The following is a 27,088-nucleotide window of genomic DNA, read 5'->3' as shown; positions in this document are numbered from 1 at the left end:
TACGTGTTATTATCTGCAGAACAGTTCCCAGGGCGGCTAAGGGCAAAATCCAAACCACAGTGGGTTAAGAAGTGACTGAGTGGGGAGAATGTAGTCTGGATTTGGGATAAATTTAGGATAGAAAGGGATTGAGCCCCTACTAAAGGCTAGTGAGTGCGCCAGTCACTTTAGCACTGCTTTCTAATGTCATCCAAACAAAACTCTAAATGGAATGTGTTGTTATTCACCATCAAAGAAGAAACTCAGATTTGGAGACATGGTGTGACTCCAGTAGTCTATCTTCGTTTCAATCAACTCCATTGCCCCACAGAGGGGAAGAGGGATAAATGTAATAGGCATTGACTGAGGATTTTACTGCATCTTGCCAAGAACTACACTAAGAACATTTACATGGATTGCACACTGCAACTTCAGTTTAAATGCTAATTTCATTATTAATAGTGTGGTGATCTGGCCTGAGGCCAGAAATCAGACTCCCTGAGTTTGGATCTCAGTTCATGAACTTACTATGTATCCTTTTGCCTCAGTTTCCTCATCTGTAAAATGGGTTTTGTTGTGAAAATTATTTGGTAATATACGTGAAATATAAATAACAAGGCATGTCTAGAGTATAAGTGTGGAGAAAAGTGTTAGCTTGTAGTTGTTTTCTTGTTTGTTTGTTTTTTGTTTTGAGACAGAGTTTGCTGTGTCACCCAGTCTGGAGTGCAGTGGCACACTCTTGGCTCACTGCAACCTCCATCTCCTGGATTCAAGCCATACTCCTGCCACAGCCTCCCCAGTAGCTGGGATTACATGTGCGCACCACAACGCCCAGTTAACTTTTGTATTTTTAGTAGAGATGAGGTTTCACCATGTTGGCCAGGCTTGTCTCGAACTCCTGACCTCGTGATCCACCCTCCTCGGCCTTCCAAAATGCTGGGATTACAGGCCTGAGCCACAGCGCCAGGCTGCTCCTGGTTTAATCTCCATTGTACAGTCATGACAAGAAAGGATTAGGAAGACAAAGCTAGCAACTCTCATATTCTGTTCCAGATTCAGGGATCTTCCAGACACCCTTGTTTTTAACCACCACCGCACCATCCTGCTGGGAAACCTTTTGGGGACCTGTAGGAAGGAAACCTTTGGGGAAAGCTATAGGTGAGGTTGTGGTGTGTTTGCTTGTTTTCTTACTTGGTTTTAACATGATGTTGACTCGCACATATTTCTCACCTCGAGAGAAGATGATGTGGGAGAGAGGGGCGTTATGATGGGTATGCGCTCAGAAAGACAGGAAGCTACGATGACGGGGTACAGGTGCAGGGGCCTGCAGTGTCCGTCAGAAGAGGCTCAGGAAAGTAAGCGAGAATGGTGTTCACGTTGTGACTTTGTTTGGAATCAGAAGAGCAAAAACCCAGAAAGAAGTTCTGTTTTCCTCTGCCCTCCTGCTAGCCACCATGCAGCCACTGTTCTTGGAGAATAACAAAAAAAAAAAAAAAAAAAAAAAAAAAGCCGTCCCTCCGACCATTTCTTTAGTCCTAAGTCTCCCTTTCCTTTCCTCTCCCCAGCCATCCCCACCCCTACTTCCTCTTCTCTCCCTCCCGCTGCCAGTTCTCTGGTTCTCTGGTTACTCCCCGCCTTGCTTCTGTCCCAGCCTGGTGCAAGCTAAGAGGGCGAGGACCAGGGGAGTGGGAGAGATTGGCTGAGGACTCGACAGATCAGCTAGAGAGCGAAAGAACTAAGTTTCTCTCTCTCTCTCTCTCTCTCTCTCTCTCTCTCTCTCTCTCTCTCACAACACACACACACACACACACACACACACACACACACACACGTGTACACTAAAAAACTCGGACCAGAGGCGCCGCAGCTGCTCCAATCCCTGGAAAAGGCAATCGAGCGCCCTCCCGACCGCTGCGCACAGCCCCGGCTCCGACCTGGCGCCCAAAGCAGAGCTAGTCCTAGTCCTTAGCGCGGCCAGTTTGGCCGGGTGTTCCCAAAAATAAAGCGAGGAGGGAAGGTACAGACAGATCTTGAAAACACCCGGGCCACACACGCCGCGACCTACAGCTCTTTCTCAGCGTCGGAGTGGAGACCGCGCCTGCAGCGTCCTGCGCGGGTGAGGTCCGCGCGGCTGCTGCGGAAGAGCCCACCTGTCAGGCTGCGCTGGGTCCGCGCGGCAAGTGGGGCTGGCCGCTGTCTCGCTGCACCCGGCCGTGTCCCGGGCTCCGTGCGCCCTCGCCCTAGCTGGTTTGGAGTTCAACCCTCGGCTCCGCCACCGGCTCCTTGCGCCTTCGGAGTGTCCCGCAGCGACGCCGGGAGCCGACGCGCCGCGCGGGTACCTCGCTATGGCCATGGTTGGAGCGAGCAGGCTGCTCTTTCTGTGGCTGGGCTGCTTCTGCGTGAGCCTAGCGCAGGGAGAGAGACCGAAGCCACCTTTGCCAGAGCTCCGCAAAGCTGTGCCAGGTGACCGCACGGCAGGTGGTGGCCCGGCCTCCGAGCTGCAGCCGCAAGACAAAGTCTCTGAACACATGCTGCGGCTCTATGACAGGTACAGCACGGTCCAGGCAGCGCGGACACCTGGCTCCCTGGAAGGAGGCTCGAAGCCCTGGCGCCCTCAGTCCCTGCGTGAAGGCAACACGGTTCGCAGCTTTCGGGCGGCGGCAGCAGGTGAGTACGCGAGGTGAGACCCCTTCCCGCGGTCCCGTCCCAGCTTTCTCCCAGGACCCCCCACAGCTTCCTTGTCTGCCCCTTGCTTGGTGGCGCTGCCCAAGGACTTTTCTCCACCCTCCGCAGCTGCCCTCTGGATTCCTCCTTCCAGTCACACCCCGCGTGTCACCAGCTGCATCTCTTGTAAGCCCAGTTTTCAAATCCAAAGTGAGAGGGGGAAATAGAGGGAATGAAGGACGCGGAGCAGTGGAGGAGGTAGGCTGGAGGAACTTCGTGGAAAAAGGGAAGGGGTGACACCCCATGCCTGTGAGGCCTCCTGCCCTGAGTGACTGGAACACCTCTAGGGTAACTTATTCTGTTGATTCCTAAATCGGCCAGCGGAAATTCCTTTGGACTGGGCTTTAGCCATGTTTACTAAGAGGCAGATGCCATTTTATGCCAATGCCAGGGCCCGCGAGAGAAATCACACTTGAATAAGACGCCTTCCCCTCTCCTTTTAAATAGTCGCTTCTCCAGATCTTGCACCCGCTGTAAATTCGCGCCCTTTGTGTTACTGTACTATATTTGACACTGTACTTGATAGTTCTTAGTGGCAAAGAAAGAAAGGAAAGAAAGAAAAGAAAGAAAGGAAAGAAAGAGAGGAAGGAAGGAGGGAAGGAAGGAGGGAAGGAAGGAGGGAAGGAAGGAAGGAAGGAAGGAAGGAAAGAAAGAAAGAAAGAAACAGGTGCTTGGGTGTTTCGATTATTTAAAACGCCTCTGGGTAAATAGGGATTGTACCATCCATCCTGGGAGGAGCTGGGAGACCAGGGGAGGGAGCAACCCTGGATGTAAACACTTCTTGGAATCTGCCCAAGAAAATCTGCTCATCCCATTTTTCAGCACAGATCACTGCGAACTGAAATTCATGGCTTAACAAGGTTTCTCCTAGCCCCTGTGGTGAAGGGAATAACTTATGCTAACAGCCTCCCTCCCTTGTGTTAACAGCTTGAGGGAAAGCTTCCTGGACACTAACTCTGTTTTTATGCTTTGAGGATTCACCAGGCTTTTTTGTTCACTACATTCATGATAAGGGGAAATGTAACTGCAAAGCCTATCTTCAGTGAACTGTTGAACAATAGCCAAGAATCTTCAAGAAAATGAGGCCATGCCTCAATCAATACTGTCAGAATCACTAGAAAGAAATCTCCCAAAAGTCTGATATGTAGGACTCCTGGAAAAAGGGAAAACTAAAGCATTCATCAAGGAAAGCTCTGCATTGTCTGTGTAAATATGTTCTAGAGCTTATAGGCATGATGACATTTACAATAGATGTGAATTATGCTTCTTAATGCAGAAGTATTTAGCTAGAGACCGAACTGAACCAGATTTTACTTTCTTAAAATCATGAGCATGATCTGTGAGGAGATGGCCACCAGTAAGGAAAAAGAAACTTGCTCTGTGTTATCCACAGTATCCCAGCCATTGGAGGAGGCTGTCCTGACAGCTGACTACACCAGTGAATACTCTGTTTACTTTAGTGCAACTCTAGGGGCATAACTCAGTGAAGAACTCGTGTGAGAGTTGCAAAGATTGAAAGGAAGTTGGGTGAGCTAGGCAGGTGGCAAAAATGAAGGTACTCAAATCACTCTCATCTTGATATTTGTTTTCTTGGTTATATTGCTAGGAAATAACTGAGGCCCCTAAGATAAGAAAACAACTTTTTTTTTTTTTTTTGTATTAACAAGTTTCATTTATAGTATGAACCATATGGTTTGGAGGTAGAATTCGAGTTTGTTTCATTCACATATTGTACAGCTTTTATTTGGCTAAGTTAACCATGGATAAAGATTTTAATAACTCAGGCACCATGTTCTTTTTGGCTTCAACTCATTCCTTGCAATATAATTCCAGAGTGTCCCTTATCAGCCTCACTGTAGTCTCATAGCATCAAATAATAAACTCTGATATGGAGGCCAGACATTCCCTTGAAATGATGAGTTGCAACTTGATGCATATATACAAGACTGTGTGCCCTGATAAGAAAAGTAATCCCTTTAGCATCCTAGAGACTGTCTTAATGACTTATTCATCAAATGTAGACACTGGTTTTTGTGGAAGCTTAAGTGTCATGTTACCTCATTGAGACTCCTGGAGAGGTGGTTCGTGTTGGACCCCTTCCAAGAGTGTTTAGTTACTAACACACTAAAAAGACTATTATAAGGCAGTTCTGGCTCTAATAAGGCCGGACTCCACGAAGGTGCTAAGGTTTTCATGTGTGTCCCTCTCTCTTCATCCATATCAGCATTTCCATAACACCCTTTCACCTCGTGACATATGTTCCCTTGTAGGTGAAAGATGCTGTCTAAATTAATATAGTAGATATGTTTTCCAGTCCAGAGAGTTTAAGTTTTAGAACATATGGGTTTCTCTGTACTGAAGACGTTAGAAATTTTAATGGAAGATCAGGTGGTGTGTTGTGTATGGGGTAGCTGCTGATCCGGCAGTCTCTGAGTGCTTATTCAGGCTGAGTTACAGCTTTAGAGTCCTATTTGTTCCTTGGAACATACCTGATTAAAATTGTTTATTGTTCTAAACCTAGAATATCTTTGGTTGAAATTTAGCTGCTGTGGTCTCCCTCTGATTGCTTTCTACTTAAACTATTACTTGATGGTGGGTGGCATCCATCCTAAATACACTTTCTGCTAACCCCTTTTCTCCTCCCTGAATGCTATGTAGTTGGTGTGCCAAAACCGTAAGTTTGGAGTGCTTGTAAGTTTTTTTGTGATGTGGAAGGGTTTACATAAAGATAGGTTTTATCTTTCCCTTTGCAAAAGGTAATTCACAAAACATATTAATGACGGAGAAGTTCAGCTTCATAAAACACGCCATGTGAAGGAAGACAGAAGGATATGAAATTAGCATTTATTTTGATTTTGGTTTAAGTTGTCTCTGGCTGCTATATGATAAAGAAGAGTATTTTACATGAAGTTTTCTTCTGTCTTGAACTTTTAAGATACTTTAGGATCATCACTTTCTCGTGATTCCCATAGTTACTTAATCTTACTTTTCTTAATGGCAAATGAAATCTCTTTAGGAAAAACAATTAAAGCATACATGTTATTTGGAAACTATCACTATTTATGACATGCATGTACAAAAATAGCACATTTTAGTGAGTATTTGTCACCTTTAAAAAAAATCTCACATACTTCATAGATTTAAAAAAAAAAAAAAAACTGAGGCAATCCAGCCCCACAAGTGAATATTTTCCTGCCATGAGGAAGAAGAGATTCTTTCCTCCTATGACCAAAGTACTTTTAATATAAGTAATTATAATATTGAAATGTTTCTGAAGTATAAGGTTAAAATATAAGGCTTTGGCAAAGGTAGTATATAATTAAGTGTTCAATGATGATTCCAATGGGAGCCATTCCTTCAAAATATATGGAACCAGAGGGACAACATCATTTGTGATGGGTTTGATGCTAAGGGACTATAAAACAATTAAAACATAGTTACCTTGAAGTGCCTGGCACCTAGAAACTAGACTTGAAATTTAAAAGTACTTAGATAATCTGATGTTTTCATTTAAAGGACAATAGTACATCTAGGGAAGAGGAGCTGGGTGTGAGCTGCTTTGAATTATATACTACTCTGAATACATGATAGCCTTTAATGAAGTTTTTGCTGTAACAAGCAAGACAGCTTTATAATCTCTGACATTTAAAAAACATCATAATGCCATGAATTCTTGATTATTCATGCTAATGGAAAGGAGAAAGGGAATGAATTACATAAAAAAATTAAATTTAACTTTGTTGTTTAGCTAGAAACACTTGAAGAGACCAAGAGACCATGAGGGTCAATGAAGAAAACATCTCCTAAGCAAATAATTCACTCAAGGAATATTTGCACACTAGAAATATATACATAATTCAGAATGAATTAGAAGAGGTACATACATTTTACCTAAGTAGTGGAAGTTTGTAAGCACATGATCGAATGAGTTCGGATTTTTCTAAAAATTACATAGGGATATGAATGTCGAATCTGCTTTTAAGTATTTTTGTATCATATAATTTTATATTTGGAAGAAGCATTCGAGATAACAAGTCCTTCCTTTAATGGAAGCAGAAACAAGTACCATGATGTATTTGCCAGACAATTTTTCAAACATACTGAGCTCATCTCAAAACCTATTATTTTTAATGGTCAAATCTAATTTTCTAGGAGAAATTAGACAAAACAGGTCTTTGCAAGATGTTAACAAGTATTATATAAAATTGAGCTCCATAGTCAAACTTGGAAAATGTGATCAATTTTCTTTGCTGTGGTGCCTTTCAAGGCCTTTAAATGCTAATGAGTCCCCATAAAAGGGGAATACTTTCTCCTGGAGAAAGCATTTTACAGAAATGTCTTTCTAAGATGTCGAGTTGGGAAAACAGTGGTTCAACTGAACACTGTCTCATTTCTCATCTCCCATGCAGTACCTATCTCAGTATGTTTACTTATATTATTGCTTTTTGGACTTGGGTTCAATTGGCATTGTACCATCTTCCTGCTTTTATGTTATAAACGCCTCTGAATGTAATTTTAGAATTCTTCTCTCATTAAATTTTATTTTTTCCTGTATCTTTATGAATTTTCCTTCATTGGTTTCATCTATAAGAGTAATATTCATTGTTTCACATAGGTATTATGCTTTAAAAAGAAAAGCTAGTTTATTTGTGGAAAAATTCACTAATGATCATATTATCACTTTATTAATGTTTTATCACCATTACTACCTTGGACACGTTTACTCAAGATGTCAATCAAATTCCTTATATTATAAATCCCCAGTGTTTGTTTAATAGGCATAATAAAAAAAAAATCACGCCTATCAAAAAACCTTATGAAAATGCTTGAGCAACTTGTTATATATTTTCTATTGGCTAGTCAGGATTTTTGTGCTTCAATAACAGAACATGTCTCCCCAGATTTTCATGATTCTCCCTTATGCTAAATTTGTATATACTAATAATCAGTTAGTGTCTTAATGCCTTTATTTTGGGGGTAGTAGTGGAAAAACATTTAGTATCACAAATAATCTTAACTCAACCTGGCATGATTCAGTTGAGTAAATTTTTAAGATTGTGTTCTGAATCCATGAAAATAGAATTTCTAATAGAAAGATTGACTTTATATTAATCAAGTAACACAAGTATACCAGGATCATATCTACTTCTGACAGCAGTAAAAGATGAAATGTAACCAAAAAGCATTCATATATGGAATATATGTAACAGTCAATAAAATTACTAGTCTATCTACATGTTAGCAGTGGTTGTGTCTTAGCATAATGGCATATACAGTAGTACTCCTGGATAACACATATTTTAAGGGATAATACTTTAAAGGCATGAATTTCTCTTTATCTAAAACATCAGCATGTAGATCATAGAATCAAATGACCACAGTGGTTTTATTGACTCTTTCAATGATCTGTATTTCTTTAAAAGCCATCTTTTCATGGTGGTAGAACCATGGTAAATGCAGTACCTTGATTGTATTTGGGCATACCATGAATGTAAGTGTGTGTGCAAAATGATCTCACTTTATTACTGGCTTCAGTTAGTTTTACTTTACTAAGGTACTGTTAAATATCTCTTTTATAAAATAATTACATTCAATAAATTTAGAAGTATAAGGTTCTTAGTTTAGCCCCCTCATTTTACAGTTAAAGCAACTGTCCAACATACTTTTATTTTCTTTTCCTTTAAAAACTTTTTTCTTTAATTGCATGTAATTAATCTAAAGACTGAATTAAGGGTAATTGCTGTACTTGGTGTTAAGTGAAATGGTTTTCAAGTAAAGAAAAGATTATTAGTGTTTTGTTTTTTCTATTACCTAAAGCTAAGAGTTAGGAGATCCAACTTCCATTGTTGGCTAAACTGATAATAAGTAAAGTCATTTAATATTGTTACTCCTACTTTCTTCATCTATCGAATGGGTTAAATTATACCTCCTGTGCCTGTCTCACAGAAAGATGGTGAAACTCAATTGACAAAGTGAATGTAAAGATGCTTTAAAAGTTTAGAAGTTCTATATAAATTAGGTATTCTTATATTCTTAATATTTTGAGATTGTTTCCCTCTAGCTTTCCACAAAGAGTTAAACATATCTCAAATGTTGATAATACGCACTTGTCTGTAGCACAGAAAACATTTGGGTGATGATGTAAAAATGGTTGGTAATCATCTGTGCAATCTATGATATCCCAAACCTATATTCAACAAATGTACTATTTTCTGTCCTGACCATGGTGGCTGAGCGGTGTAGGGTTATGCTTTTTTAGAGAGATTTCTTGAAGTTAGTTGTTCTCAAAGTATAGTTCATGGACTAGCCGCATCAGTATTACTTAGAACCTTGTTAGAAATTCTCCAGCCCGTACTAGACCCACTGAATCAAACTCTGGTGGTGGAGCTCAGAAATATGTGTTTTAAAAAGCCATCCACAAGATTCTGATCCATATTTGAGAAACACTGCTCTAAGCTTCTGTCCCTAGAGTTTTGAGTATTTTATATCAAAACCAGCCTTTTGAAATCTAGAATTGATTATCCTGTTATTCCTGATCTCATCTGGCCCTTTTAGTGGGCCTATCCATAGACAAATGGTTTATTGACTTATATAATGGTAAGCTTTTTAAAATATATACCTTAGAAATATATACCTTAGAAGGTATATATTTAAAAATAAATATAAAAATTTAAAAACATATTACAATGGTTTTGCCATAAAGAAGTCTTCGAAATAAGTTAATGAAGACTGCTTACCCTTCACTCATGACTGCAGAGAGTTTATGATTTAATAAATTTGCTAGAATAAAAATATGGTATGAGCAGGGACCTACAAAGCAAGTCCCTGGAGGACATAGAGTCTCTTTCATTTCATCTGTGTGTTCTGAGGACCTAGCACAGTTTACCATGTAGTTGACACTCACTAAATACTTCAGTTGAGTTGAATTAGATATTCAGTATTAGGAGGAAAGATGAGACAGTTCAAAAGCTATCAGCTAGGCAAATATCCTTTTTTTTTTTTGAGATGGAGTCTCGCTCTGTCACCCAAGCTGGAGTGCACTGGCCAGATCTCAGCTCACTGCAAGCTCCGCCTCCCGGGTTCACGCCATTCTCCTGCCTCAGCCTCCCGAGTAGCTGGGACTACAGGTGCCCGCCACCTCGCCTGGCTAGTTTTTTGTATTTTTTAGTAGAGACGGGGTTTCACCGTGTTAGCCAGGATGGTCTCGATCTCCTGACCTTGTGATCCTCCCACCTCGGCCTCCCAAAGTGCTGGGATTACAGGCTTGAGCCACTGTGCCCGGCCGGCAAATATCCTTTAAAAATAAACTTACCTTGAAGGAATTTCTTATGGGGCATTTTATCATTTATATATTAAATGGCAATACTATTCTACTTCATATACAATGATTATAATAATTCTTATTTTCTAATGAACTGAAAGGAAATATCACATGGTATTTATACCCAAGAAGGGCTCTTGCTGACTTTGGGAACTTGAAATTACTTGAAAGTTTTTACTCTTTGGTGTTAAGTAGGAAATACTTTTAAATCTGTTAAGTTTACAGAGTTGTTCATTTAACACACTGAACAAATACCTTTTGGGATTTAAGTGCTCTAGGCTATGTGAAATACTAGGAATTCAAATATCTATAGAACATAGGTCTGCCCTCTGAGCGCTCACAGTCTAGGAATGCCTTTGGGCAGAGGCTAGGAGTAGATAAACTGATTAGTGAACATTTTACTATTCTAGAAAAACATACATCATATCATCTTTGATGCTTTTACTTTGGACATAGAGAATGGTTGTTTTGAGATCCCATAAAGCACAGTCGTTTGACTGAGACTGTGCAAGAGAAGCACAATTCTGTGACTTTGTGTTCTCCGTAGAAATTCTTCCTTTTGCCTGTGCCTGAAAGTTAAAGGCAGCACAGGGACGTTTCAATCTTGACTAAGTAATCCGCAGCAAATATTCAGCCAGCGACTGAGGGTGGATGTGCCCCTGTCCTAGGCACCCCTGGCATTTCTAGCAGCTGTACTTTGTTTGAAGAAAGAAGTTGGGGCAGGGGGAGGTTGGGGAGGTGGTTGTTCTTAGTTACATATTTTCTGTATGACTAAAATGTTTTCCCTGCTTCCTGGGGATTTAGCTAATCATCAAGATTTCATTTAGTCTATTTGTTTTAAAATCAGACTTTACATAGAAAGCTTTCCATTGTGTGTTCTAATTCCCTTTGAAAACGTTCTGTGTGGGCCAGCACAAAGGTGAACTTCCCCTTACCACTCCCTGGACACAGGCTCAGCTACTCCTAGAGAGGCACTGAATTGTTGCAATAGCATGGCTGGCCTTAAGTCCCAAAGTCAGAACCCAACTTCCTGAAATGAGTCCTTGGTTTCATCAGGTGCAAGTGCTTTGTTTTTAGATAAAAGCAGAAATAAATCTTCTACCTTTATTTAGTAATCAAACTCCTTTTAAAAAGCCTATCTGGCTTCCTCTCCAAAGTCAATTGCTAGCTAGCTGGCTAACTCCTAGGGTCCTTCATGTTTGCATTTCTCTAATGAGTAGGTTGAACTAAATTTGCTCATTCATATAAAAAAAAGCTTTAGTGTTAAGCCCTGTGTTGGAGGCTGAAGAGTCTGATATAATTTAGAGCCCTGTCTTTAAGGAACTTATGGCCTTAAGAAGGAGCAAAGTTGTAATGAAAATGGTAATAGAGGCAGAGTCCTAGCCAAGGAAATGGGTTGTCATGACAAGTTTGCATCCAGGAATAGTATCTCTGCCTTGCCTTAAAAAACAAATCTGGATTATCAAGGAGAAAAGGGGTGGGTAGAGACACTGCAGAGAGAAGGAGCAACAGGTGAAAAGTCCCAACAAGTGTGTAAAAGAGAATATGGCTTGTTCAGAAACTCGCCTGACTTCCAACCTCCTTTTCAATACTCAGGTGTTAAAACTCTAGAAAATCCAAAATATAAGATTATAATGCTAATGGTAAACCCTAACTAGACTGCAGTAAGTATATTCCCATGTGCCAGTGCCAGCAAACAGTAAGAAAATAGCACCACCTATTGGTAGTCACATTTTGGCATCAAAATATTTATTTGGGGAAAGTAGAAATCAAAGCCGGTTATAGTTACTTGCAAGGGATGAGAGATTCTCTCGTTCACCTTTCACAATCTACCCTACCATAAAAACATCCTCCTGTAATAGTCTTGACTTATCTCCAGTTGTCCCAGTCCCACAGATGAGTCTCACTAAATGAAACAGTTTGAAAGTCATGACTTACATTGGCTTGGATTTGGCCTCCATTTAATTATCACTGTTAGACTTCATTCTCATCTTTGACACTGGAAAGAAAAACCCTGATCTCTCCACATTCCCTCAAATATTGGAAAATAATTCTCATGTCATTGCTAAACATTTTTTTCTCCCTCCAGGTCATGTTTTCTTATTGATTCAACTAAAATGTATGAGATAGTTTCCAGACCCCTCATCATCTGGGTTACTTTCCACGTTGTTCTCTCCTGAATTAATAAACTGGTTAGAATGAGAGCACCCAAAATTAGGCATGCAATTCCAGATACATTTAGATGATCAGTGTAGCATACAATTAATATTTTCCAGTACCGAATACTATCCACAGCCTAAAAATGCCTAAGTATTTTTTGTAGCCTAAAAAAATCCACCCTTATTTTTGTATCATTATTATATCAGTTTGCTCTTATTAATCAGGAAGTACACTTCAGGTTTTTGATTCAGTCATTCCCAATAGATAAGTATTTGAATATTTCAGGAGAATAGAAAAGGTGAATATTAAGATATTTTTTATTTACTGATATTCAAACATAGATATTTGTGTGCATAGATAAAGCTGCGCTAAAACTCATGAGGAAGAGAGAGACAATGCAAATCTTCTGTTCATGAGGAAGAGAGAGACAATGCAAATCTTCTGTTCATAAGTATGGAAAGTTACTCACCTTAAAAGTTAATATAAAATCTAAAAAGTAAAAGAGCATGAAAGTAATTGAGTAGATATTATCATGCACTGCTATTTGCAGGAAGGCGTTTACTTCATTCTTATTTACTTCTCTATATTCATTCACTTGACCCCATGCTGCTCGCTTATTACTATTTTTTTTTTTGTCCATTATAAATGCTCAGTAACTATTTGTTGAGTTGGTTTGGAGAGAAGATCATTAACTTACACAAAAATAAAATGTTTTAGAATCAGAGAAGGCAAAAATAAAGTATGGGTTAGAAAAGTCAAAGTCTTTTCTATGAATGCTTTGTGAAATGGCTGACAATTCTAGCTTATTGTTTAGCTTCTTGGTTTTCTTTTTTAGCCCAGGAGGGAGAGAATCTAGAACAGGCAGAGATCCCTAGCTTAGGTGGAAATGACAAGAGCAAACACATCAAGTGTTGGGCATAACATAACACCTTTGGTTAGGCCTCAAATTGGCCATTCCTTGCTCAACTTGGATGGCTTAGACATTTGCTATAATTTCAGTTCTATAGAACTACTAGAACTTCAATAACTAGGTTAGTTGTAAGTATTTTTATATTTTCTATTTAAAACATTGGCAACATTTCTTTTGCAAAAACTTCCAGATATACAGCATTGCATACTGCTAGAACGTGTTCCTTCCATCCCCTCGCCAAAATTTCCTTCTTCCTTCATGTTTAAAAGTCTGATCCAAAGCTTACTTCTTACCTGTGTGTTTCTTTGCCTCTACCTGGGTAAAGTTAATGGCTCTCAATTCTGCTCCAAGCATAGTTAACACCTTCGGCAGCTTGTATTATCATTATGGCATAGCTACTTATATTATCATCATGGCACAGTCTTTTTTTTTTTTCCTTTTCATTTTGACTATAAAACTAGTGATTATCCTAGACCACGACCATCCAATAGAGATTTAATGGGAGCCACAAATGTTAGTCACATATATAATTTAAAAATTTTAGTAGTCACAATTCAAAGTGTGAAAAGCAACAAGTGAGATTAATGTTAGTAATATATTTAATGTGATATGGTTAAATAAAGTCACTTTAACACAGGCTGACTTAATATAAAACATATTGCTATGATATCTAAGTCTTCAAAATTCAGTGTGTATTTTACACTTACAGCACATCTCAATTTGAATGTAAGTGGCTACATATTGTGGGCACCACAATTCTAGTTAGCTAACATTTATTGAATATTTTCTATGTGTTTTATGTGCCTTCTCTCAATTAATCCTCACAACAACTCTATAGTTGTTACTACTAGACCCACTTTATAGATAGCACACCAGAACTTAAAGAGCTTAGGTTATTTGCCTGAGGGCCGCTATTGGGTGTAGTGAAATTGCAACTGGGCCAATGGGCTTTGACTTCATAATAAAGCACTGGTTTAAAATGAGAGCCATTGGAAGAGGCAGTATGACAGATTCTGAGACTTTTACAAGATGATGTTGTACATTAGACACAGAGGTAGAAGCTGATTAACAGCAGGTCACAAGGTGACTAGAAGGAAACACGTTTGAAAGAAGAAAATATTTTGAAGCAAAATGTGGGACAAGGGGCAGGATTGGTTTACCCATGAAGGTACTGCTGCCCGTATCCCTTGGAGATCATTTATTCCCTGGCAGCATGTTTGTTTGGCAACCACTGGATTGCCACATACCTAGAACAGAGTGGCTTCTCTTCCTTCCACTTTAAACTTCTATCTGCTACACTAAATTTGGGTAAAAGTATATGCTCCGGTGACTGGTATGAATTAAGGCTCAAGTCTCTGAAAAGTCGTGATGCCATGGCTTTGTTATAAAGGTCTGTAAAATATTATCCTGGTGTCATGGATTATACAAATGTGCACCAATGGCAGTTTCCTCCTTTTCCTTCACACAATGTTAAAAATGAATAAAATATGTTTCCCATTGCACTTCCCTTGTGCTTGGGGACTCAATGAACTCATTTTAAGTTTCCACATCTTTATAAAAATGTTTTGTTTTTACTGAAACGTGTTTTTGATCAAGAACATAATTTCACGATTGCATGTGTGTTTCTGAAACAAATATGTATATGGAACAAGTGCATGGAGAAGGGTTTAGGCTCTGGTGACTGATCCCAGGATGGGAGATTCCTGAGTTCTAACCTCAGTCTTGTGGATCTCGTTTTATGAGCTAAAGGGAAGGAATCAAATTCTGCCCTTATTAATAAAGCTCTCATTCTCTTCTTCTCTCTCATTTCTGGATTTGAAGAATTGGAAGTACGGGTGAACAATTTTAATCATTTTTGTTGCACTATATAGAAAGTTATCTCTTAAATTTATGGAATGTCATAAACTTCAAACAAGCTCCACAGCAGCATTCTTTTTTTTTTTTTTTTTTTTTTGACATTTTTGTAGTATCCCTTTTTTTTGAGACAGTGTCTCACTCTGTTGCCCAGGCTGGTGTGCAGTGGCACGATCTCAGCTCACCGCAACCTCCACCTCCCAGACTCAAGCGATTCTTTTGCTTCAACCTCAGAGTACCTGGGGTTACAGGTGTGTGCCACTACCGCCCTGCTAATTTTTGTATTTCTAGTAGAGACAGGGTTTCACCATGTTGGCCAGGCTGGTCTCGAACTCCGGTCCTCAAATGATCCACCTGACTCAGCCTCCGAAAGTGCTGGCATAACAGGTGTGAGCCACTGCACCTGACCTCGTCCTACATTTTTTGAAGTAGGTAGAAGATTTAATCCCTGTAAGACTGTTAATACCAGAACTAATAACAGTAATAACTGATATTTAAGAAACACTTCAGGCCGGGTGCGGTGGCGCAAGCCTGTAATCCCAGCACTTTGGGAGGCCGAGACGGGCGGATCACGACGTCACGAGATCAAGACCATCCTGGCGAACATGGTGAAACCCCGTCTCTACTAAAAAATACAAAAACTAGCCGGGCGAGGTGGCGGGCGCCTGTAGTCCCAGCTACTCGGGAGGCTGAGGCAGGAGAATGGCGTGAACCCGGGAGGCGGAGCTTGCAGTGAGCTGAGATCCGGCCACTGCACTCCAGCCTGGGCGACAGAGCGAGACTCCTTCTCAAAAAAAAAAAAAAAGAAACACTTCACAGACACTTTATGAACTGCTTTATACATGTCTCATTTAATTCTGATGACATGGTAGGTAGATATTGTCTCATTTTGCGAATGAGAACATTAGCTTGTGTAATGTTGTGAAGTTAATAAGTGGCTGAGCGAGTACTCAAATCAAGGTGAGTGTAATTCCAAACCCTGTGTTTGTAGCCCGTAGGCTATACATGCCTCAGATAAAAAGCTATTACAATACTTTGCCAAATTTGTAGGAAGAAGTCTTGGTAGTCTTCCATAACTCTGAGCTTTCGCCCCTTTAAGTTTACTTCTGTGTTAAAATTTTCACACGTTTATGGTGCTTCAGTAAAGGAAAGAGCAAATTAATTAAAATGGCTGATTCTTGCTAACCTATTTCTGTCTTTTAAAAGTATTCCTGTTTATTACTCTTTTTATTCCACTTCCAGGAACTCTCAAAAACAAGAGACTACATAATTGTTTTGTTTTGTTTTAATTGAGGTGAAATTCACATAGTATAAATTTAACTAATTTTAAGTAAACAATATAATGAGAGTTAATACCCTCACAATGTTGTGCTATCACCAAGTCTATATAGTTCCAAAATATTTCCACAATTTTAAAGTAAAACTCTGTAACCATTAAGGAGTTTCTTCTCATTAGCCCCTCCCTTTAGCTTCTGGAAAACACCAATCTGATTCTGTCTCTATGGATTTTACTATTCTGGATATTCCATATAAATAGAATCAAACAATATGTGATCTTCCATGTCTTGCTTTCATTTAGCATAATTTTTTCAAGGTTCATCCACATTGTAGCATGTGTCAGTACTTCATTTTTTTACATGGCAGAATAATATTTGATTGTATGGATATACCACAATTTCTTTATCCATTCATTCATTGGTAGTCATTTGAGCTGTTCTAACTTTTGGCTATTGTGACTAGTGCTGCTATAACCGTGTAGCTATTTGAGTGCTTGTTTCAATTCTTTGGGGTGTATACATAGGACAGTAACTGTGCAATCATAATAATTCTATGTTTAACTTTTTGAGGAACTGCCAAAGAATATTCCATAGCCGGTGAACCATTTTGCATTCCTATCAGCAATTTGAGAGTGTTCCAATTTCTCCACCTTTTCAGTAACCTTCTGGGGTTTTTTTTGTTTATTTGTTATAGTCATCCTAGTGCGTGTCAAGTAGTACTTCACTGTGATTTTGATTGTGTTTCCCTGATGACTAATGATGTTGAGTATCTTTTCTTGTGCTTCTTGGCCATTTGTATATCTTCTTTGAAGAAATGTCTATTCAAGGCATTTTCCCATTTTTATTTGATTTCTAGGTCTGTTTGTTGTTGAGTTGTAACTATTATTTACATGTTCTGGATACTAGATTTATCAAATGTGTGATTTGCAATTATATTCTCTTATTATGGAGGTTGTCTTTTCACTTTCCTGATAATGTCTTTTGATACACAAAAGTTTTTAATGTTAATGAAGTCCAGTTTATTTTATAAATGTACCTATTTTATTGATGTATCTACTTTTTCTTTTATTGCTTACACTTTTGGTGTCATATCTAAGAAACCATTGCCAAATTCAGAGTCATGAAGATTTACCCCTAGGTTTCTTTCCAACAATTTCATGGGTTTAGTTCTTATATTTAGGTTTCTGATTCATTTTGAATTAATTGTCATATAATAAAGTAATGGTCTTGTTTACTCCTGTTTACTCTCTTTCTTTTTCCTTCCTAGAAACTCTTGAAAGAAAAGGACTGTATATCTTCAATCTGACATCGCTAACCAAGTCTGAAAACATTTTGTCTGCCACACTATATTTCTATATTGGAGAGCTAGGAAACATCAGCCTGAGTTGTCCAGTGTCTGGAGGATGCTCCCATCATGCTCCAAGGAAACAAATTCAGATTGATCTTTCTGCATGGATCCTCAAATTCAACAGAAACCAAAGTCAACTCCTTGGCCATCTGTCAGTGGATATGGCCACATCTCATCGAGATATCATGTCCTGGCTGTCTAAAGATATCACTCAATTCTTGAGGAAGGCCAAAGAAAATGAGGAGTTCCTCATAGGATTTAACATTACCTCCAAGGGACACCAGCTGCCAAAGAGGATGTTACCTTTTCCGGAGCCTTATATCTTGATATATGCCAATGATGCTGCCATTTCTGAGCCAGAAAGTGTGGTATCAAGCTTACAGGGACACCAGAATTTTCCCACTGGAACTGTTCCCAAATGGGATAGCCACATCAGAGCTGCCCTTTCCATTGAACAGAGGAAGAAGCGCTCTACTGGGGTCTTGCTGCCTCTGCAGAACAACGAGCTTCCTGGGGCAGAATACCAGTATAAAAACGATGAGGTGTGGGAGGAGAGAAAGCCTTACAAGACCCTTCAGACTCAGCCCCCTGAAAAGAGTAAGAATAAAAAGAAACAGAGAAAGGGACCTCACCAGAAGAGCCAGACACTCCAGTTTGATGAGCAGACCCTGAAAAAGGCAAGGAGAAAGCAATGGATTGAACCTCGGAATTGCGCCAGGAGATACCTTAAAGTAGACTTTGCAGATATTGGCTGGAGTGAATGGATTATCTCCCCCAAGTCCTTTGATGCCTATTATTGCTCTGGAGCATGCCAGTTCCCCATGCCAAAGGTAGTCATTGTTCTCTGTCCTGTACTTACTTCCTATTTCCATTGGTAGAAAGGCACATTGATTAAGTTGAGTGTGCATACAGGGGGCTTGTGTAAGTGTTTGTGTTTATTTGCAAAATCCATCGGGACCCTTATTTACTACATTCTAAAGTATAATAGGTGATATGGTTATTCTTGGTTTTTTTTTAGTAGTTGTTAAAGTAATATGAAGTCAATATTGGTACAAAGAAGGATACAAGAAAAAAAGTATGTGTAAAACATACTTTCTGCGTTGCTTTTCAACATGGTGCATATTCAGCCACATGGTTACATGTGAACCTGCACCTGTTCATGTAAGAAAGCCACAAATGGTAGAAGGCTGATCTTGTAAGAGTATTCAAGGAATAAGTGCATATCATGGGAGCACAGAGAAGAGCTGATGGAATTGATGCACTAAGGTAGAACATGTTTTAATAAATACCCTCTTGTGAGCTAAGTTGTCCCCACAGAGGTCAGGATCAGGACTGATTCAGGTAAACTGGCCTCATGAAATCCACCACATGCTTATTTCATTTGCTTTACTGCTAAACATCAGAAAAGGAAAGCAAAATAGGATATGATGACTCTGTAAACTTTTGCCAAGACTAATTTCAACCTGTCAGAGCTTACCTGTGTCTCTTGAAAATCCATAAGATCTGTACTTTGTCATATCAGTTCTCAGTCTCCTGACAAATATATTTGCAGAACTCTCTCCAACCCTCACCTCCAACTTGCACAGCAAGTTCAAGTGACTGTTCTCTTTGAATTTAAAGTTTAAGTAGTACCCTCTATAGTAAAATATAGTGGCACTCTTTAGCCTTCAGTTAAGCTTATTGGTGCACTTCCATTCTCAGCTTGTAGCAGTTTATATTCTGTTATACTAAAAAAAAAAAAAAAAAAAAAAAAAAAAGTAGCTGAAGGAACAGAATTTAAAGGAAGAATACAGTTTTTTTTTTTTAATTTGAAATGAGTCAATTTTTGCTATTGTATGATAATGAAGAAAAACATCCTTTGTCTCAACAAATGACCAACTTCTGCTTATGCATCTCTAAAATAGCATTATCATGTTCTATTAGGATCCCATGTTCATCATTGGGATGCCAAGCATAACAAACACATTAATCCGAAGGGCTTTAGTCTGGCACAGTGGCATGCCCTGTAGTTCCAGATACTCTGGAGGCTGAGGCAGGAGGATCACTTGAGTCCAAGAGTTGGAGTAAGCTCTGATTGCACTACTGCACTCCAGCCTGGGTGACAGAGTGAGACAACGAGACCCTGACTCTGAAAAAAAAAAAAAAAAAAAAGCAAAGGGCTGACAGCACAAGGCTGGGTTAGCCTTTTCAGGGCCATAAACTTGATTGAAATTTTGTTTTCTTGTTATAATACTTTTCTAAGACCCTTTCTTTCCCAAGGATTTTTGATCACTTTATGTTTCATAAACCCAAACACAAAGTATGAATTCTGTACACATGCAATTATATGAAGAGCCATATTTTGTCTAAATATTCATAAAGGATATTTTGCTGATCAAACAAAACTTGCCCAACTGAGATAATATTTAAAAACACACACACAACAAAGATGACAAATGTAACAAGCAGTGATGAGCCTTTATGTTACAGTGTGGCTTGCCTTGCGGCATTGAGAGACAAGAATGGTTTTAAAATCTGTCTTTAAACCCAGGATGAATAACTTTAGTTGGGTAATGAAGTTTTCCAAATAATCCCTCTCACTTATAAAGAGTAATATCTTCTGGGTAGCCTGGGGAAGGAGTTTTTCCCTTTTCTCCTGACTACAATCTTCAGGACTCAGGAAGCCATGATAATGCAGAGATACTCTGTTGGTTTGCTTTTGAACCCCTAGCTCTGGAGAATTGATTTGGTATCCACCCCACCACAATTACTTCCAATTTGTCCCTCTCATTTGTTGGTTCTACCTGCTTTTACTGTTCAGAAACCTGCTGTTACTTCAGAAGAGCTCCATCGTGGTTCTCAGCGATCTAAATAATAATAATTTAAGAACTGATGAGGAATAAGATAAAAATAGCAGAAATAAATTTAAGGAGAGAAGTATGTTAGTGCAGGAGAATAATTAAATGTACATGCTTGGTCATAGCAGGGCGTCTTAAAGCTTAATGTCCTGGCAAATTGCCCTGGATTTAGTTAATATGTAGGTTCTGCTCCAGTGGGTATAGGAGTAGAGCCTAAGATTCTGCATATCTAACAAGTTCCTAGGTGATGCAGATGCTGCTGATTCACGAATTGCACTTTGAATAGCAAAAATGAGAGTCAAATCCTTTTAGCTTGAATCTTGATTCTACCACTTACCTGCTATAACTCTTTGGAGAAGTTACTCAGACTCTCTACAAGTTATTTTTACAGTCTGAAATGGGTCAAATAGTAAATAATAAAAAAATAGTTTTTTTTTTTTTTGAGACGGAGTCTCGTTCTGCCGCCCAGGCTGGAGTGCTGTGGCTGGATCTCAGCTCACTGCAAGCTCCGCCTCCCGGGTATACGCCATTCTCCTGCCTCAGCCTCCCGAGTTGCTGGGACTACAGACGCCCGCCACCTCGCCCGGCTACTTTTTTGTATTTTTTTTTAGTAGAGACGGGGTTTCACCGTGTTAGCCAGGATGGTCTCGATCTCCTGACTTCGTGATCCGCCCGTCTCGGCCTCCCAAAGTGCTGGGATTACAGGCTTGAGCCACCGCGCCCGGCAATAGTTTCTATATAGCAAAAATAGTGGGAAAATGAGACAGGAGAGCACCTTGCACATAGTAAGTTCTCAATAAATACCTGTTATTGATGTTATTATTCACGGCCATTTCTGAGACTGAGGAGAAAGAAAGGCAAATGTAGGACTCTAAAGAAAGACTACATAGGAAAAGAGATCAAGAGAATAAAAGTTGTAAGGCAGGAAAATGTTTTCTCAATGTTTCTAGTCCCTTTTCAAACATCACAAAGCTGAAAATAGTTTCTCCCTGTAGGTTCAACTGCCCGTGAGCTCTTCCAGGGAGGTTTCTTTGGAGAGTAAGAGAATCAGGAGAGCATCAGTTGCAGCAGCTGAACTCATCATAATATTTGTCAAAACTTGGAATGGCATCAGAACTCCAGGGAGACATAACAGGGATAAGTGTGGAGCTTTCTCTCTGAGCTTCAGATTTCCTTTTGCCAAGTTGAGAGTGGAAGTTTGGCTGTTACATAGAGTTCTCAATCTCTCATCACCTTGTGTGGATCTGTTTAACTTTTAAAGCTTTCTAGTGGTTCCCTTTAAGCCTTCCAGATTTGTGTCTTTCAAGTGGTACAGTGACCAAAAAGATGGGAAACATGAAGCCAAATGAAGCTGCTGCATTAGGGGTAATTAATAAGCATCCCTGTTATCAGCACAGTGTCCAATACTGCAACTAGAGTGAACTTGGTAAATAAAAATATAGTCTAAACAACAGAGGAGAATCAAGGCCACTAGTCAGATCAGTACAAAATATGTGGAATAACTGAGGTGCCAAAGACATTTCAGACTTTAGATATAGTTTTTGCCCCAGAGAAAGTTCCTCCAGGCTAGACTGTTTTGTTGGCCCTCCTTTCTTTTGGCCTCCTGAGCCAAAGACTGTTCTATATGGTGGGGCTTTTTGTCTGCAAAAATTGACAACCTGTTCTTTAATTCAGAACAGCTGTGTTCTTTCTGCCTTTCCCAAATTCCAGGCTTTGCCCTTTCACTGATTCCAATTAGATAGTTTCTGGGCTATCACACCCATGTGGGCTGGACTGGAAGAACTGTGGAGTAAAACTCCATGGCCCAGGTCAGGAATGAAGGCTCTTAGCTGATGACATGCTCTCCCCTGCTAATGCACTTGTAATCAAATTCAACTCAAGGACATCATACACAGCTTGGCAGGTGCAGGCCTGACCATTGTAGATTTCATTCACAGACACAGCAGTTTGGATTTTTCTGATTTCTAGCCCTTACAGCCAATCTGTTCCCCCAGAGGGAGATTCTTGGAATTCTGCCATGAGATGAAACATACCCATACAGTTAGCGCCAAGTTCTGTACCCTTGCCTCTCCTCATCACCTTAGAAGAGATGGAAAACAGAAATTTCAAATGAAAGTGATTGAGCTGTTGTCAATGACAAAGATCCAAGAGAAATTGGTTTTGCTTTTTTTGTTTTCAAGGAATTGTGCAAAAGCTAGAAATAGCAAACACATAGAATTAGGCAGCAAAGAGTCTAAACACTTTGAACCGAGTATTCCCTACAAAAAAGAAATTCACATTTAATGAGTTCAAAATGATACAACCTCAATTAATTTCCTGAATCTTCCAATTATAATCTCTGGTCATAAAAATGAACTCCAAAAACATTAAATCTTGATGTGCTGAGTTACTTAAGCAAAAAATTACCTAACTGCTATTGAAGTCGTGCTTCATCCTCATTAGAAAGAGATGGTAAGGAAAATAGCACAGATATGCATTAGTAATTGATATATTTCTTAATTTTTTAACTTGTTTAGTAAAGGGTCATGAGAAACATGACCTGAACTCAGAAACAAACAGAAATTCCAGACTGGCAATATGCTTTACACCAGCAAATTACCACATGGATCTTTTGTGCACGACGTAATTATTTCTGGTAATGGCAGGTTGATCAGAGGATTTCATAGTGAGAAAAAAAAGCAGGGGAAACTCCCTAGTAATCTGAGAAGTTCCTGATAAGATACACCAATGCAGAATCAGGGGCTTCTGTCCAAATTCCAGTGGGCCCACTAGAGACTACTCATATACTCATAGTTTCTGAATCTATCGTTTGTTAGTTGAAGCTTTAAAAAAAAAAAAAAAAGACAGGAATTTTCCTAGGAAACACCCATGAATATTTTCCATATCTACACCAGGTCATTTGCACAGAAACTTGTATTTTTGTTGATAGGAATTATTTCCACAGAAATGGATAAAATGGAGGGTATGCTGTTTCTTTTAAGTATTTCATCTCTTTAACAAGCATTTATTCCATGCCTAGATTATACTAGGCTCTCAGGAACAGCAATGCACAGCAGAATTTAGCACCCAAGGTCTCATCTAATTAAGTCGATCCACTTTGTATAAAATTCAAATATTATAGGAGTCATTAAACATTAAAATAGTAGAATAATTTTGGAAAATCTGGTTTAAAAATTATTTTTGCTTTGTGACAAGCTGTTTAGATGACTGAGTCATAAAAATAACTTTAAATCAGTAGAGAAAAGTGGATGACTACAAAAGCTTTCTTTAGAAATTGCCAATAGCAATAACAAGCAATGGCTACTGACATTTGTTGTACAATACTGATTGCAGTTTATGTAAGTTACACAGATATTATTGGTGATGCAGGGCATACAATGTGCAAAATAAAACAGCACGGACTTCTTTTCCTTAAGGGAGGAATAACTTCCTTTACAATGAATTAAAGCTAGTTAATTCAAAGTTAACCAGTCTTTTTAACATATACTGAAAATCTCTAGTTAAAAAAAAAGTAAGAACAGTTGCCCATCATTAAGTCTAATTATTTAGTTATTTATGCCTAATCACAATAAAGTTGAAGTCTGATGTATGGATTTTATTTCATTGATATTAAAAGATCGGATGAGATTTAACCTTTCTCTGCCAAAAAGAATCCTTTTTTTTTTAATTTTTTTAGAGTATGCCTGCTTTCTATATTATTTGCTTCTCTCTTGGTTTGTATATACCCTTAAAGTTTTAACTTGTTCCAGTTTCCCATGCTGGGAGTTTTAGGAGTTTGACATTAAAATACCAATTCATTGGGGCAGGGGTTCCTCTGAGCCATGAGAAACATGGCTCAAAGTCCTGAAATTAAAAAGCAAAAGTTTTACTCCTGAATTGGTCTCTGGCAAGTTACCAAATTTCTGTTTCTCAATGTGTTTAAAACAAAACTACTTTCACCTGCCTAAAAGAGGCATCGCGAAAAACAGGTGTCGCACAGTGGGGCATCTCTTAGAAAGTTCTTGTTATCACTCCGGCAATACCTAACATTCTGGACTTGCAAAAATGACTGTTCTTTAGTACTTTTAGCTAGAGCATAGCTGTATGGGGTTCTCTAAATGAAACCACATGCTTCACATGGATTTAGTGGTCCCATTTGACATTTTCTCAAGGAAAAGATTCTTACTCAGGCTTCTTTGGTGAAAATTCTGGTATCCATGGGATAATTTTAGGCCCTCATAATTACCAGAGGGAATTCCCAGAGGACACGGCCCACTCCTGGAACACAACTCTACCATGCTTAATTCTAAACCAGTGGAGCAACAGTGACCCCCAGTGGCCAATGGTGTGGTCTTCTTACCCCCAGTTTGTGCTTCTAAGGAGAGCTAAATAATTACATAGTGGAATAGTCACCATCCAATCCATCTTGGCAACTCTTAAATAAACTAGATAAATCAATACACCTCTCACATGCTTGGTCTTATTTTAACAACAGTCCCTAAATATCACTATAGCAGTGGCAATAATGTATCTCTGTTAAATAGAGTGCTTGTTAGGATTTTGATTAATATAAGGTCAATAACAAATCATTTTTTGTTGCAATCTTGTTATTGAGAACATCGTAGAATGTATTAATTCCATGTTTGGTGACTAAGTTGTTTGTAATTAAATGATTCTCGCTGAGATAACTGGGTTTAAATCCCCTACCATTTACAAGTTATTTGACCTTAGATATGTCGTTTAAGCTTTTTGAGCCTTTGTAAGACGTAAGAAATGTTAGCTTTCTTGTAAGAATTAGAGATACTACATATAACATGCCTGGAATGCAGCAGGCACTTAATAAATAATAACCATTTTGATAGTGGTGGGATAGGAGATTGGGCTTAATGTGTAATTATGCCAGAGGTTTTATGAAATTGTTGAAACAAATTCTTTAGATAAGCATTTTGTGTAATGAGGACTGAGGAGTGGAAAGGCAGTTCCACCTAACATATGTGTTCTTCTTTCATTTCTTTTTCTAGTCTTTGAAGCCATCAAATCATGCTACCATCCAGAGTATAGTGAGAGCTGTGGGGGTCGTTCCTGGGATTCCTGAGCCTTGCTGTGTACCAGAAAAGATGTCCTCGCTCAGTATTTTATTCTTTGATGAAAATAAGAATGTAGTGCTTAAAGTATATCCTAACATGACAGTAGAGTCTTGCGCTTGCAGATAACCTGGCAAAGAACTCATTTGAATGCTTAATTCAATCATTAGTTTATTTTTATGGACTTCCTTTTTTTTTTTTTTTTTTTTTTTGCACTGCCAATGCATTTTGTTTCAAAAGATTATTTCTATAGTCAGAGGGGAATGAGCAAATAGATTGAAGATTTCCACCAAGGAAAAGGACTGTATTTGTTTCTGAATGTAACTTAAAGCGAGATTTTAGTAAATATGGACATCTATTTCTCTTTTTGTAATCAAACACAACAACTTATCAAACTGTTTTTAGAACTGTTAGAGAACACACTGGTTTATTTTTGTAATGTTCTTTGAAAACAGAATGGAGAAGCAGCAATAGCTTGTCATTTGTCTCATTTAATGACTAATGGGAAATAGAGAACAATTTCATGTTTCGAATTAGGCTTATTGCCTTAGATTCCTGAGAAAGTGCTGAATAATCAACTCTGATGTTTTTCTTACGTTGTTGAGACTCTTGTTTACCCTTGTTTTTCCTCCACAAGTCATTGTGGAAGTGTAATGGAAAGTTGTGCTGAGTGTTAGTATCTATGTATGTGCGTACATGTACCAGGTGCCTGTGCCCTCTGTAGGATGGTTTGCTTAATATGGTTTTATAATTGAGTTTACACAGGATTCTTTATTTTTTTAACTTTATATTTTGGCAAACACCATTTGGTTATGAGAACTTTGCCAAAAATGATAGAATAATTCAAGAGCATATACAGAGAGTTACCACTTGACCCAGCTATTTAATTGCAAATACAGTTGTTTTCATTTCATTTCCTACCAGAAAAGGGAATCAGCAACCCAGTTTTTGAAAACACAAGTATAATTCCTCTTTTGTACTTCTTTTTCACAAATGCTTTTATTTATTCTACATTGAATTTAAAAATCCTTCCTAAAGCCATTAACTTTTTAATTCGCCTGATACGCCTTTACTTACTATGAAGTTATTGATAGATGTTGAGGCCCCAAAACTGATGGAATATTGAAGATTTTCTTAAATGATCAATTTAACCATAACCAAATATTGCATATCATTCTTCAGTCACTTCTAAGTCAGGCACTTTTTCACATAGATCAGGGCGTTTGGCTCAGTCATGAAATCTACAATTTAGCAAAGCTTGCTAAACATTATTCACCAGGTATGGGAATCAAATATAGACACTTGTTTGACTTTGTTTTCCATTTCTATGTGTCACATACATATATGTGTCCTCTTATACCTTTACTCTTAAAAATTATTTCAAAAGCCTTCTTTTCATTGTATTTATTTGTGTGATGGAAATATTTTCAGGCCATAGATCATTGTTGGTGGTAATCTGTGGTTAATCCTCATTTTAATTCAGTCTTCCCTGATAGTTAGATATATCTCAGCCATTTTGGAGGCTGTGCAGTATCAGAAGACTTGGAGTTTGTTCTGTCTCTGCCTGTAGCTAATTATGATGGTTCAGTCATTTAATAAATATGTTTTGAGCATC

At 38.7% G+C, this 27,088-nt stretch overlaps 1 protein-coding gene across 1 annotated transcript; it reads left to right on the top strand.

Annotated features, from left to right (window-relative positions):
- Positions 1-1,769: 1,769 nt before the first annotated feature.
- BMP3 (bone morphogenetic protein 3) lies at positions 1,770-27,088 on the top strand. The gene is made up of 3 exons (XM_033214295.1): positions 1,770-2,646; positions 17,493-18,403; positions 25,411-27,088. The coding sequence occupies exons 1-3, from the start codon at positions 2,325-2,327 to the stop codon at positions 25,600-25,602; spliced, it is 1,425 nt and encodes a 474-aa protein (XP_033070186.1). The 5' UTR covers positions 1,770-2,324; the 3' UTR covers positions 25,603-27,088.

The sequence above is a fragment of the Trachypithecus francoisi genome, unplaced genomic scaffold (genome assembly GCF_009764315.1).
Source record: "Trachypithecus francoisi isolate TF-2019V2 unplaced genomic scaffold, Tfra_2.0 Lachesis_group1, whole genome shotgun sequence".
Lineage (NCBI taxonomy): Eukaryota > Metazoa > Chordata > Mammalia > Primates > Cercopithecidae > Trachypithecus > Trachypithecus francoisi.
Note: the sequence above shows the minus strand (reverse complement) of the source record. Positions and strands in the feature narration are given on the sequence as shown.